General features: G+C 54.0%; 1 protein-coding gene across 3 annotated transcripts in view; it reads left to right on the plus strand.

Annotated features, from left to right (window-relative positions):
• The window catches only part of PLEKHM1 (pleckstrin homology and RUN domain containing M1), a 61,050-nt gene extending 51,771 nt beyond the window's left edge, over positions 1 to 9,279 (plus strand). For 2 of the 3 annotated variants that reach the window (XM_074979290.1, XM_074979291.1), the window contains exons 11-12: positions 4,054 to 4,211; positions 9,004 to 9,279. In XM_074979290.1, the coding sequence (XP_074835391.1) occupies positions 4,054 to 4,211; positions 9,004 to 9,133 (288 nt within the window). In that variant the 3' untranslated portion in view covers positions 9,134 to 9,279. Of the gene's footprint in view, positions 1 to 4,053; positions 4,212 to 9,003 lie in introns of those variants that run through there. The other variant, XM_074979292.1, reaches the window with a different exon arrangement.
• Positions 9,280 to 12,722: the final 3,443 nt, after the last annotated feature.

The following is a 12,722-nucleotide window of genomic DNA, read 5'->3' on the forward strand; positions in this document are numbered from 1 at the left end:
GCGTATACAAACCGGCAGCACACACTGTTCACAGGATGGCGTCGCCCACAACAGAGGTGCGCAAATCCCTGCAATGGTGGGTAAACCCAGGAACCTGCTAACAAGGGTACCCTTCCACCAACCACACGTATTGGTTTTTCTTACTACAGATGCCTCCCTCATAGGGTGGGGAGCACACATGGGCGAAGAGGTGACGCAAGGGCTGTGGTCCTCCATGGAGCAGTCACTGCACACAAATATACTGGAGCTCAGAGCAGTGTTCAACGCCTGCAGACACTTTCGAGACCAAATGAAAGGCAAGGTAGTCGGGATCAGTACAGACGATACCTCCACCATGTTTTATATAAATCGGCAAGGAGGAGCTCGGTCCCGTGCCTTATGTGTAGAAGCAGTCCGGTTGTGGAACTGCTGCATCGCCAACAATATAACCTTGAAAGCCTCGTACTTACCAGGCGCTCGCAATGTGAAGGCAGACCAGCTGAGCAGGCGTTTCGCACTCACGCACGAGTGGCAGATGCGTCCCGATCTGCTGCAACCGATTTTTCCACGCATGGGGTTTTCCCCAGATAGACCTGTTTGCTACTCAGCACAACAAGAAGTGCCCACGATTCTGCTCCAGGGCAGGACTGGGACGGGGGTCCCTGAGGGACACCTTCGCGATCTCATGGAGGGGCCCCCTGCTTTACGCTTTCCCTCCCACAGTGCTCATCCACAAAGTGTTGCAGAAAGCCAGGAGGGAAGGAACCTGAATGATCCCGATAGTCCCAACGTGGGATCGACAGCAATGGTTCCCCCTACTCCTGCGCATGTCGGACCGGCCACCAGTGTCCCCTCCGGTGGCGCTGGATCTGCTCACGCAAGCCCAGGGGTCCATAGTGCATCTGCACCCCCAAGGCCTGCGACTACAAACGTGGTTAATCCATGGCTCAGCTCCCTAGAGAGCACATGTACGGAGGAAGTGCAGCAAGTCCTAGAAAGTAGCAGGAGGACTTCCACCAGGAAGACCTACAAGCAGAAATGGACTCGCTTTACGGCATGGTGTTCTACCAAACAGCTAGCCCCCTTTCGGTGCCTATGGCTGTGATATTAGAGTATTTACTGGACCTCAAGAAAGGAGGACTCTCGCTATCCTCGTTTCAGGTCCACCTGGCCGCCATTTTGGCGTTCAGACACGAAGAGGAAGGGCACACGGTGTTCGCCCATCCCATGGTTACCAGGTTCTTCAAAGGGCTGGTAAGCCTATACCCCCCTCAGAAACCGCTTCCACCTCCGTGGAACTTGGACCTGGTGCTTAATGCGAAAAGGGGACCACCGTTCGAGCCTTTGGCCACGGTTTCCCTCCGCCTCCATATGATGAAGACGACCTTTCTTCTCGCAATCACGTCAGCTCGCAGGGTGAGCGAGCTTGAGGCAGTTATGGCAACGCCACCCTGCGCTGTTTTTCCAAGGAGGCGGTAACCATACGGCTGCATCCAGCCTTTGTTCCTAAAGTTTCTTTCTGAGTTTTCATGCTAACGAACCTATTGTTTACCCTTGTTTATCCAAAGCCTCATAACTCTAACAAGGAGGTGCGCCTACACCTCCTGGACGTGAGGAGGCGCTAGCTTTCTATATGGACAGGACCAAGTCCTTCCGGAGAACGGATAGGCTCCTAGTCTCTATCGCTCCCAAATCAAAAGGAGAATGTCTCTCTTCGCAGAGAATCTCTAAGCACATCGTATCTTGCATAAAAATGTGCTACAAACTCAAAAAGACTCCTTTACTGGCCACGCCCAGGGCTCATTCCACTAGGGCGGTGGCAGCATCAACAGCCGTTTTTTCAAGGGCGTTGCGCTAAAAGACATTTGCAGAGTGGCGACCTGGTCATCCTGTGACACCTTCGCCAAACATTACGCCCTTCACAGGGTATTCCAAGAGGATACCCGTCTCTCGGCAGCGGTCCTCTCGGGGACAAGCTGCACATAATCCGATTACCCACCTCCTATCTTGGGTTACTGCTGGGTAGTCACCTAATGTGGAGCACCCACGGGGACACTCGAAGAAGAAAGAAAGGTTACTCACCATAGTAATGGTGGTTCTTCGAGATGTGTCCCCGTGGGTGCTCCACTACCCGCCCATCCTCCCCGCTCCGGATCTCTGTTTAGTGTTTTGCAGGAGCATCCGAGGCGGTTGGTCAAGGAACTGGCGGGGACCGGATCGCGCACATGGCCGGGAGCGCGCGGGGGAGCGGCGCGCACCGGCGCATGCGCGGTCCGGCAGAAACTGCTTGGAAGATCCGATCTGCGGCGCCGGGCGAGCCCGACACCTAATGTGGAGCACCCACGGGGACACATCTCGAAGAACCACCGTTACTACGGTGAGTAACCTTTCTATCTTCATCGCTGGAGCTATTTAAGAACAGGTTAGATAGATGTCTATCAGGGATGGTTTAGATAGTACTTGGTCCTGCCATGGGGGCAGGGGGCTGGACTCAATGGCCTCTCGAGGTCCCTTCCAGTCCTAGTGTTCTATGATTCTATGATATGTGGGGAGCTCCTGAGCAAAACACAAGGAGGGATGGGGGCGTCTCTGAGGTGCAGAGGCTCAAACCAAAGACATCTTTTTCACCCAGCTGCACTCAGCACTGGGAGGGGAGTGTGTGGCAGTGAGAGGCCCTGCTGCAGCCTCTGGGTCTGTCACCATCTGGAGCTTCTCATTCCAAAACCTTCCCAGGAAAACAAATGTCTCTGTGCTGTGCCTTGCAGCCCAGCTGACGGGATTCACATGCCATCACTCCATGGGCACTTCTTGGGACTGCAGCACAAACAGCTGGTTGAGGAGAGTTGTGGGGCCGATGGCAAGGGCAGGAGTCTGTGTGGTAGGAACCAAACTAGATCATCCCCTGTTGTTCTGAGTCAGCAGCTGGAGTCTCCTGCAGAACCAGCACCACCTTTGGGCAGGGCCGCTCCAGGCAAGAGCCCAGCTACAGCTCGTGCTGGAAGGCACTGAGCTCCTTGGATTGCCCAGCTATCCTTTCCTCCAGCCACCTGCCTGTCATCAGAGAGCTGTAGAGTCCCTTCCCCCACACAGGCTCTTGGCCACTGACGTCACCAGAGACCAAAGAACCAATTAGGGACCCAGTCCCACCCTTACGTGCTGCGTTGGGCAGCGCCCCCTTAAATGAGTAAAATGTCATCCCTGCCCCTCCCTCCAGCAGGGCTCTCCTCCCACCAGCCCCACCTCGGTCTCCTCTGCATTGCCGCTGCCTTGCGAGATGCTGTGGGTGCGCTTCAGCCAGCACACAGCTCCACAGCAGGTCAGTCCTGCTTGTGCCTCCACTCACAGCTGAAGTGGGAGATAGCTGCCAGGCAGTCCCTCTGCACAAGTAACATTCTGTGTCAGGGTGGTCACGGGTCTGGGCATCACTGCTTGCTACCTTGCAGCTGCTGTATGCTCCTCAATGGGGTATACACACGAACAAACTGGGCCTTTCTTGTGTCCCTAATCATCAGGAAACGTCCTCTTTGGCCCTGGCTTGTGCTGGGTGGTAGGGAAAACAGACCACCTCTTGGCTCCCTCTGGAGCAGGGGGAAGAATTCCTGCCCTGGGGTTTCACAAACACATCTGTGGGTGCTGGGGACGTGGGGACAGTACAGACACTGCCACATCTGGGGAAAAGTTTTTGGGAACCTGGTGTCAGCTCTGTGCAACTTGTACCCTGGCAGCCTCACATAGCTATGGCCCAGGAGAGGTGCTGGAATGGAGCTCCACACACCCCAGGCCAGAGTGGGCTTGGGGAAATGGGGGGTCCCCGCTGGAGAAAACGCTGCTTGACCCTGCTCCTAGCTGACTCTGCAGTTAGTAAAATGCCTACTCGCTTGCAAACAGAGCAGAGTGCCCTGGAGGCCCCAGCCTTCCCAGAATTAGCCCATTGCTGAGTGCAGCCACGTTTTCAACCAGCACCAGCCACCGCTGCGTGGGAAGCAACTGCTAGAAGTCACCTCAGGAAACGGCACAGCAAGAGCTCCCAGGTGAACCTTCCCAATGGTATTTGAAGCTTTCTCTGTTCCCCAGATAGCCGATGGCATATTCGAAGTGTACCTGCAATCTTTGATCCAGTTTGCATCCCACCACGTCTACAACTGCGATCTCTGTACCCAGCGGGGCTTTATCTGCCAGATTTGTAACCACAGCCGCATCATTTTCCCCTTTGAGTTTGACACAACCACGCGGTGAGTAATGCCTGCCCCTGGACCTTCCTGCCAGGGGCCACTCAGCTTGCAGGCCCAGGGAGCACCTGACCGGCTTTGTCGTCAGTGCTTCCTCTGTGAGCGAGGGCTACCAAATTGGCCTGTTAGGAGAGCTGACGAGAAGCAGGTTTGGTCCTGTGACACCCTGGAGCAGTGGTGTCCAATAGGGTTTGCATGATTGCCACAGCCCCTGCTGGCTCCCAACACTGAGCCAGGCACCCCTTCCCACCCAACAGAGCCAGGCAGCCTGCCACAGACACTGCTGGCAACTCACCAGAGCCGCCTCATCTCTGGAACTGCTGGGCTCTGCAGCTGGAGACTCACCGGGTGCCATGGGCCCTGTGGCTGGTGCTGCGACTGGAGTGGCACTAGCCGGTCTGAGCCACAGCTGGAGCTGCACCAGCTGCGTTTGGTTGGAGCTGCTGCTGCCGCCATATGCTCTTTCCACAAAATGGTGGGGCGCGTGTGTGGGATGGGCGGAAGGTGCTCCATTCGCCACACAGTGACGTCCCATTCGCCATGTGTGGTAAACAGGAGGCGTATTGGACGCCGCAGCCCTAGACACTAACAAATGTATTAGGTCATGAGCTTTCATGGGTAAAAGCCACCTCCTCAGATGAAGGGAGTGGAAAAAAGAATTCAGGGTTTATGGGGAGGGAGGGTGTTTCCTCACCCACGCCGGGGAGGTAGGGCAGGGCTGTTGTCTCTGTCTTACACGTGGGAAAAGAGACCTGGGTTGAGCTGAGTTTCGCGGCATAGGTAAGCCCACCTAGCTTCGCTGTGGGCAGTGCTGGGGTGACAGAAGAAGGCTTTCCTTGCCCCACCTACATGGAGAAACCCTGGAGAGAGAGCCCTTCCTGTTGGCACCTGTCACGTTTGCACGGCAGCCTTCCAAGTGTGGATGATCCCAGGGTCACGCAGGCAGGGCCTTGAGCCCAACACCTCTCCGTCCCAGGCTAGTGCCTGAATTACTGGGCCAACTCATCTCCTGGGTGGGTGCTGGAAAAGGAGAACGTGATTGGACAGTGGCTATGCCTGAGCCAAGAACATGCGCCTGGTGTGAGGGCCAGTGGCCGTACCTTGGCTCCTAAACAAGTGGCCTGGCTCTCAAAAGTGCTGGGACCCAGCAGCTCCCATTGGCTTCACTGGGTGCATGGTTCAGACAGTGTCCTTCAGAAATGAGGGGTCTGACCAGAAAGGATCATCAGTACTGGGAGTGTGAGGGGGAAATCAGGAGGTTCGAGAGAGTTCCCAGAGGAAACAGCAAAAGAAATTTGCTGGATATGGCAGCAGTGTTCAAACCAGTCAGAGACTCCGTGGATAGATGTGCAGGGATCTCTCAAGGAATCAGTCCCCTGAGCTGTCCTGCAGGCTGCTGAGTGCTCTGCCCTGGTCCAGCAGTGCCCTTAGCTCATGCTTAGCTTTAAGCACGAGTTACTCCACTGGTGTCCATCCAAGGGCACACAAATCATGCTGCAAAGCTTTGAATGTCTCTGTGAAGTTGTGGGGTTGCCCTTGCTGGGGATGCTGTGTTCCATTGTGGTTGCTCCGTTTGGGCCCAGCGGTGGCAGAAAGTGGGGTTCAGAGGCAGGTGATTCAGCATGCAAAAAGATTTCCAAAGGAAGAGTGAAAAGACAAGTGGTGTAGGAGATGGGCAAAGCAAATGGTGGCAATGCTTTTCAGCGATGAGAGAGCAAAACCATTCAGAGCAGAGGTGTCAGAGGGGACAAAATCCTGACCGGATTCAAGACGGGCAACAGCATGCTGCTGTTCTCCCTCTGCTGCAACACAGGATTGCCAGTGAGAGCGAAGGGCAGCCCATCTCAAACAGCTTGCAGGAAGCATTTTGCTTATACTGCAAAATTAACCCCTGGGACTCAGTGCCACCAGTTATCAGCAAGGCTGACTAGTTTTGGGGAAAGGATACACTGACATTAACAATGCATGGTGCGGCTCTATTAGACAGCAAACCTCCTTCGAGGCCTGGTGCAGAACTAACTGCCTCAGAGAGGTCCCCCCACCATAGGCCAGTTAGGGTAGGCCTATGCAACAAAGTTTTTCAGAAGAAGAGCTGCTGTTCCAAAATAACTTTTTGAGCAGCTACACAATGCAGCCAGTATCACCAAATAGTTTCAAAATAGCAATGTCTGATTTCAAAATTGGTAAACCTCAGCGTACAAGGAATTTAGGTATTAAGTATTTTGAAAGAAGGGTTGTGTGGGTAGGGAATAATGCGTCCAATGGCTCTGTGTGAGAGTAGGCTCTGTTGTGCAGAGACGCTCTGTTCCGACAGAGCTGAGTGCTGTTTCAAAACGCGTTTTGTGTTTAGCTGCGCTATGTCAAAATAAGCTGTTGTGGAAAATCTCCTCCAGAATAGCTTATTTCGAAAGTGCTGCCGTGTAGACATAACCTAATTGTCCAGTGCCTGGTTTTCTTGTGCCTTCCTTCAAAGCAGCTAATGATATTAGACTGTTGCTATGCTCTGGCAATTCCTGCATTTCTCTAGGAAACCTAGTGCCTGGTCTGGAAGCTCCAGAAGCAATTAGTAGAACCATGTGGGCCTACCAATCCAGGAGTAAGGAGGGTTTCCGATCTACATGCCTCTCCAGAATGGCTTGTGATTTCTGCCCCTCGCATTGGGGGCAGGGACGGCTCCATGTTCAGTTTCTAACAGGAGAGCCCCAGCTGACTTCCCCACCGCCCCTTCTGACTCAGTCAGGCCCACAACAGAATGTTGGCCCCGGTGTCTGGGAGGAGGTGCACGGTATTGAACCCTCCATCCCTAGCTTGGGAGGGGTGTATACATCCTGAGGGCTGCGACGTAAGGCTGTTTGCCTCATCCCGTTGAAGACGGCCGCTGTTGCTCTTTGCTGTGTGGGACAGCTGACCGCTGGGGTCACAGTGCACGTTACTCACTGTGGGATATGTCTGAAATGCCTCTCAATAATGTGTGAGCAACATTGTCATTTTCACATCAGCGGCAGACGTTTCCTGTGGCCGGTCCCTACCAGGTGGAGGGCGCAGTCATTTCCTTTCATTGACAACTCGCTTGCAACCCCTCTGGATGACAGTCCAGCCCCACTGGGGATTTCTGCCCTGCAGCTAACACCCCGGCTGGCCCATGTTGGCTGCCTGGGGTTCGGGCCGCAGGGCTGTGCAGGTTGCAGAATGATGATTGGGTTCTAAAAGTGGTGCCCAGGCCACACAAGCAGTGCAAGTCTGTGCTGCAGGCATGGGGTTGAGAGCTGCCAAACTGTTCAGCACTCCCAGCGGGTGCCTGCCAAATTGGAGTCTTGACTCTTTAGTTACAGGACTCTAGAATCTACTGCCTTACATTCCAAGGTCCAGGTCCTGTGAGTCACACAGGTGGAATTCCTGTGACTCATTCTGGTGGCAGAGAGCAGAATTCCAGACCAGGGCAGCGCTGTGTGGTGTAGTGGCTTCTCCGCTTGTTACCCTTGAGGCAAAGGCCAGTTTTCTCCACTGCCTGTGCTCTCAACACGCAAGCCACCTGTTGTTTCTTGGGTGCCTCTGTTGTCTACAGAGCAGCCCAGATTTGCAGCATCACAGGCATCATTCAATTGCAGCGTGGCATCTAGAAGGTAGGTTGCCGGGTTTGCACTTTCAGCAAGTGCAGTTTGGGTATGTGAATTAGCTGGGGAACAAAGCTAAAACAGCAGCTTAAAACAGAGCACGTGTGTAGCACCGGGCAGTCCCTGAGCTGTCGCTCACTCTGCCCAAAAGAACCAAGTAGCCCTGGCATCACAGGGGACTTCATGTCAGAGCCTGCTTGGTGCCAGGTGTAGTTTGCTGCTGTTTATTTCCCTCTTTCATTGCAGGCTGTGCATCAGAGCAGGGCGGCCTCCCAGAAGCTCGTGCCTAGGGAGTGAGCTGTCTGCAGACACCACCCCAGCTAATCTGTCTTCAGCAATCTCCACAGTGCAGCACAAGGAACACTTAGTGCTGTCTGCTCCCTCCCAGAAACCAGGATGCTTTTCCTTCCCTTCTGCCCAGCCCTAGGCTCCTCCCCAGCAACTTCCTCGCTGTCTGGTAGCACTTCCTGCTCTGTCAGATCTGAGCAGTCCGGTCCCACACTGGGGAAGGGAGGGTGTCAGGAGTGGTCAGGGCTGGGCCCTCCATGCGGGGAGGAGAGGTAGAGTTTTCATTCCGACTGGCCTCTTGATACCGGAGGGCACGCCCTTTGCCTGTGGTGACTTGAGTGTAAAAACGAGCCTCTCCCCGTCTCACAGCAACATCCTTCACTGCTTCAAATTGCTCAGTCCCCACCCCCAAGAGCTTAGCAATTCAGCCTTAAACATTTTCATTTTATCTTCCCCTTCTTACGAGGTGTTTCTGCTCCCACACACGTGCATGCAAAGCCCTCTCTTTCGGAGTGGTTCCCCCCAGGCTGTTTTAGCTGGAAATAGTAACTAATGTTCCAGCAGTGGAATGCAGTCAGCTGACCCCTGGCTTTTTTTTCCCCCAACTGCATTTGGTGGGTGGTGGAGGTAAATTATCTTCATTTCTTGGATTGATTTTGATTGGTGGCGCTTAGGTGTGTGTGATCATTTATGCTGCTAGCTGGGGATTGCTTTGGTCCATTTAATGACCGTCCGAGCATTTATCTGGATATGGGAGGGAGTCATGTTGACTGTGAAGAAATAAAGCTAAACTCTAGTTATGTTCTCAGGATGTGGGCAGTCCGGATTCTCCACCCCAGGACTGGTGCTCCACCCATTACTGAAGACTGATTTTGCTTTTGCTTTTCTTGTAGCTGCAGAGATTGCAAAACCGTCTTCCACAAGTGCTGCCAGGCCAGCAGCAAATCTTGCCCCCGCTGCGAACGCCGACAGAAATACCAGCACCAACTGCAAGCCGAGGTCCTCGTGGAACCGAATGTGTAGCAAGTGGCTTCTCCCAGCAGGACCCTGCACAGGGCTTTGCTCATCTGCAGGCTCATGACCTGGACACTGTGTGGAGGAAGGGGAAGACAGTGCCTGCCAAGTGCCATTCAGTCCTAGAAAATACATTCCTCAGAGCAGCTCCTGTAGTCAGCTGTTCACCAGGGCAAAAATAGCTTGAGCTGCGTAGTGCCATGGGGATGCTAAGGACAGTAACTCGCAAAGCAATGATGCCCCTCCTCACATTAATCTGGTGCTGCTTATTTTTGGCTTGTGACAGCCGGGTGTTCAACTGACTGAGCTCCTCTGGCTCACATCCCAGTGCGATACCAGCTGGCATGGAAATCCAATTGATTTCCTGTGTGTGAAGCCACCCAGTTTGTAGGGGCGGTGTGTGGAAGTTCCAGTTCTTTAGGGTATTCGCAGTGCTGAAAACCCGGAGTTTTCATACGTGACTTTGGAAGGCAACTGCATCTCGCCTGCTTGGGGAATGCCTGTAACAGCTGCCTGCAGCCAGGCTGCAGGGGGACTGTACTAGAGTAAAACGAGACACCACCTGCAGCTGGCACGAAGCTCCTGTGCTGTTAGCATGTGGTGAGCAGCAGCTGCTTGGCCTGCTGCGCCCATGCTGTGTGCCAAATGAGGGATGCTGCATATGACCAAAGGTCCAGCCGTTCCCCTGTGAGAGGAAAGTCCACTCCTACCTCAGGTGCTGCCACATCCAGCATTCGCCAAGGAAAGGGGCCTTTTTAAAAGTAAAACCTGATCCCTCCCAGGGCTGCTCCTTTTTATTTCGTGGCCAGTAATGAGGCTGCTACTAGATTTTATGTTACTTTCACTCTAGGATGGAGATCATTAAAGTTTATTTGTCAGGAGCTATGTCTGTAGCTGAGGAAACATGGGTTCTGGACAGCTTTTGTCTGGCCTGGAATCTGGTATCTACAGTATCATTAGACACACCTGCATGGTGAAGAAATCAGTTGGCCTGCAGGGTGGTATTCTGTTAACCAGGCAGACCCTGATTATAGAATCATAGAACAATAGAGCTGGAAGAGACCAAAAAAAAGCCATCAAGTCCAGCCCCCTGCCCTAGGCAGGACCAAACCCATCAGATCAGCCCAGCCAGGGCTTTGTCGAGGCAAGACTTAAACACCTGCAGGGATGGAGACTCCACTACTTCCCTGGGTAGACCATTCCATTCACCACCCTCCTAGTGAAAAAGTTTTTCCTAATGTTCAACCTGGACCTTCCCAACCGCAACTTGAGATCATTGTTCCGTGTTCTGCCTTGTGTGACCACTGTGAACAGCCTCTCTCCAGCCTCTTTGCAACCTCCCTCCAGTAAGTTGAAGGCTGTTATCAAGTCCCCCCTCAGTCTTCTCTTCTGCAGACTAAACAGTCCCAATTTGCTCAACCTTTCTTTGTAGGTCATATGCTCCAGGCCCCTAATTATTTTGGTTGCTGTCCGCTGGACCCTCTCCCATGTATCCACATCCTTCCTATAATTGGGGGCACAGAACTGGACACAGTACTCCAGACCCTTCACTTTGCTTTAAGGAAAAAAGAGCCCTGCCCTTATAAGGAGCTCCCTGGATTCTTAGCTGACCGGACAGGCAAGCTGGGATGAAATCATGTGTTGTGGTTTCCTCCAGAAAGGCTTTGTGTTTGTCGTGTCTTTACCTTACTGCCTCAGTAGTGATCCTTGATCCAGCATGTCCACTTCTTACACCCCCATTAGGGAAGGGAGGGCAGGGCTGTTGACTGGCTGTTTTTTCCCACTGCCCCACTTCTTGGGGTAGAGTAGCCTATCAGAACTGTTGCAGCAAATAACCAGCGTTCCTTTCCCTGCTTCTCATTGGCACAAGCTATTCTCATGTGAAGGGATTGCTGGGGGGCGGGGCAAAGAACCCAGCAGCTCAGGGCAGCTCTGCTCCCCTTTCCTCCCAGTGAGCTGCAGGATGGCTCCCTGCCCCCCCACCACACTCTCTCTCTCTCTCTCTCTCTCTCTCTCTCTCTGCAGGCATGGGAGATCACTCTCAGCTCTGGAGAAACTGAGACACCCTCCCCGCACTCCTCCCTCTCAGAGCACTGAGCACACGTCCCAATGCCCCCAGAAGGTGCTTTACGCTTTGCTCCCTTTTCTGAACCCCCTCTCCCACGAAGCCTCGCTCAGGTTCACTCAGCAGCTGCCACCCCCTGGTACATAGTCAGTTTCTGAATCAACTGTAAAAACAACGGAGCCCAAGGCTCCTCCTTGGTTTTGCAGACAGACATGACTCCCCTCTGAAGTTACTGTGTTAGTTGTGCTGCCCCTTGGTTGAAAATTTGCTTTACAAGTATTTCATTAGTGCATTGCTGAAGATTATCGAATCACTTCTTTAAAATACTATCACCCCCAAACCCTGCCCCAGGCTGCCTGCTGAGCACGAAGGCAACAGTGTAACAGTACTGTAGGGCCCCACAGCGCTTTGCCTCTCCCCAGGCCCTCTTGGTCTCCTTGAGCCCCTCCCTTTCCTGAACTGCTGCCCCACGTGCTATGGACCTGTCTGTCTCTTCTGACTGTGAACCTGTGGGGAAAGTAACTGGCTGGAGCTTTGTGTGCCAGTTGACTGCACCGTGCACACGAGTGTTTGACGATGATGCTCGTGTCTTGTGTACCTTCCACTCGGTGTTTCTTGCCCTCTTGAGGGCTGTTCTCTCTGGGGGCCGAGTCCTGGGGGGGAGGAATCAGGCTGCCTGGCAGCTGGCTTTCACCACCTCAGCCACATCAGCACCGTAGCCTGGCCATACCGACAGACCTCCCCCCACGCTGGCCGACCTGGCAGTGTTCAGGACTGACGCAGGAGGGCGTCTTGGTTTGGACTCCCGAGAATCTCCCCCCAGGAGGTGTGTGACATGCTCGTGAAGACCCCTCCCCAGCACCAGGCTGGTACCTTGGCAGAGCCCCAGCTTCCTCTAGACTTCTCACTTCCTCCAGGGCCATCAGCGCCAGTAGCCTTTCCTGGCACCTGCCACTGACTAGGCTGCTGGGGGGCCCCTTGAAAATCGGCACTTCAGAATCCCCAACATCTGCCTCGTGCCTGCAAGACCCTCTGCTCCTGGGAGCTTCCTGGCCTCTGAGCTTTTATGGACACTGGGAAAATCAGGTGTCAGAGAGGCTGGTTCTTGCTGTGCCGGCTGCTTTTCCCTGTGCTGGGGGCTGCCCAGGTCAGAGTGGAAGGGGCTGTGGTTATCCAGCAGGCACCACAGCTCCTCCTTTGGGGCAAGGTGGAAATGGAGCATTCAGCTACCTGCGTTCATCCAAGATCCCAGGGCACCTGTGTCAGAGCAGCCTTGTCCACTGTCATCCCTGGGCAAAAAGCCAGCGAAGGTTTGTATTCTGCCTCGCAAAAGGTCGAGTGTTTTGGGTAAGAGACAGTGTGCTCTGGCCCTGCTGGGGCCTGGTGCCGTCCATCAGGCGCAGTGCCTTAGCTAGGGACTCATCCAGTGTGATCGTCACCATTTAAAAACTAGCAAAGTCAGTGGGGGCTGGCCAGTTTCCTGGGTTGGGGGAAGCCATTGAGGTCCTGTGCTGAGACACCAGTGGGGCAGAT

Source organism: Carettochelys insculpta, chromosome 28 (assembly GCF_033958435.1).
Source record: "Carettochelys insculpta isolate YL-2023 chromosome 28, ASM3395843v1, whole genome shotgun sequence".
Lineage (NCBI taxonomy): Eukaryota > Metazoa > Chordata > Testudines > Carettochelyidae > Carettochelys > Carettochelys insculpta.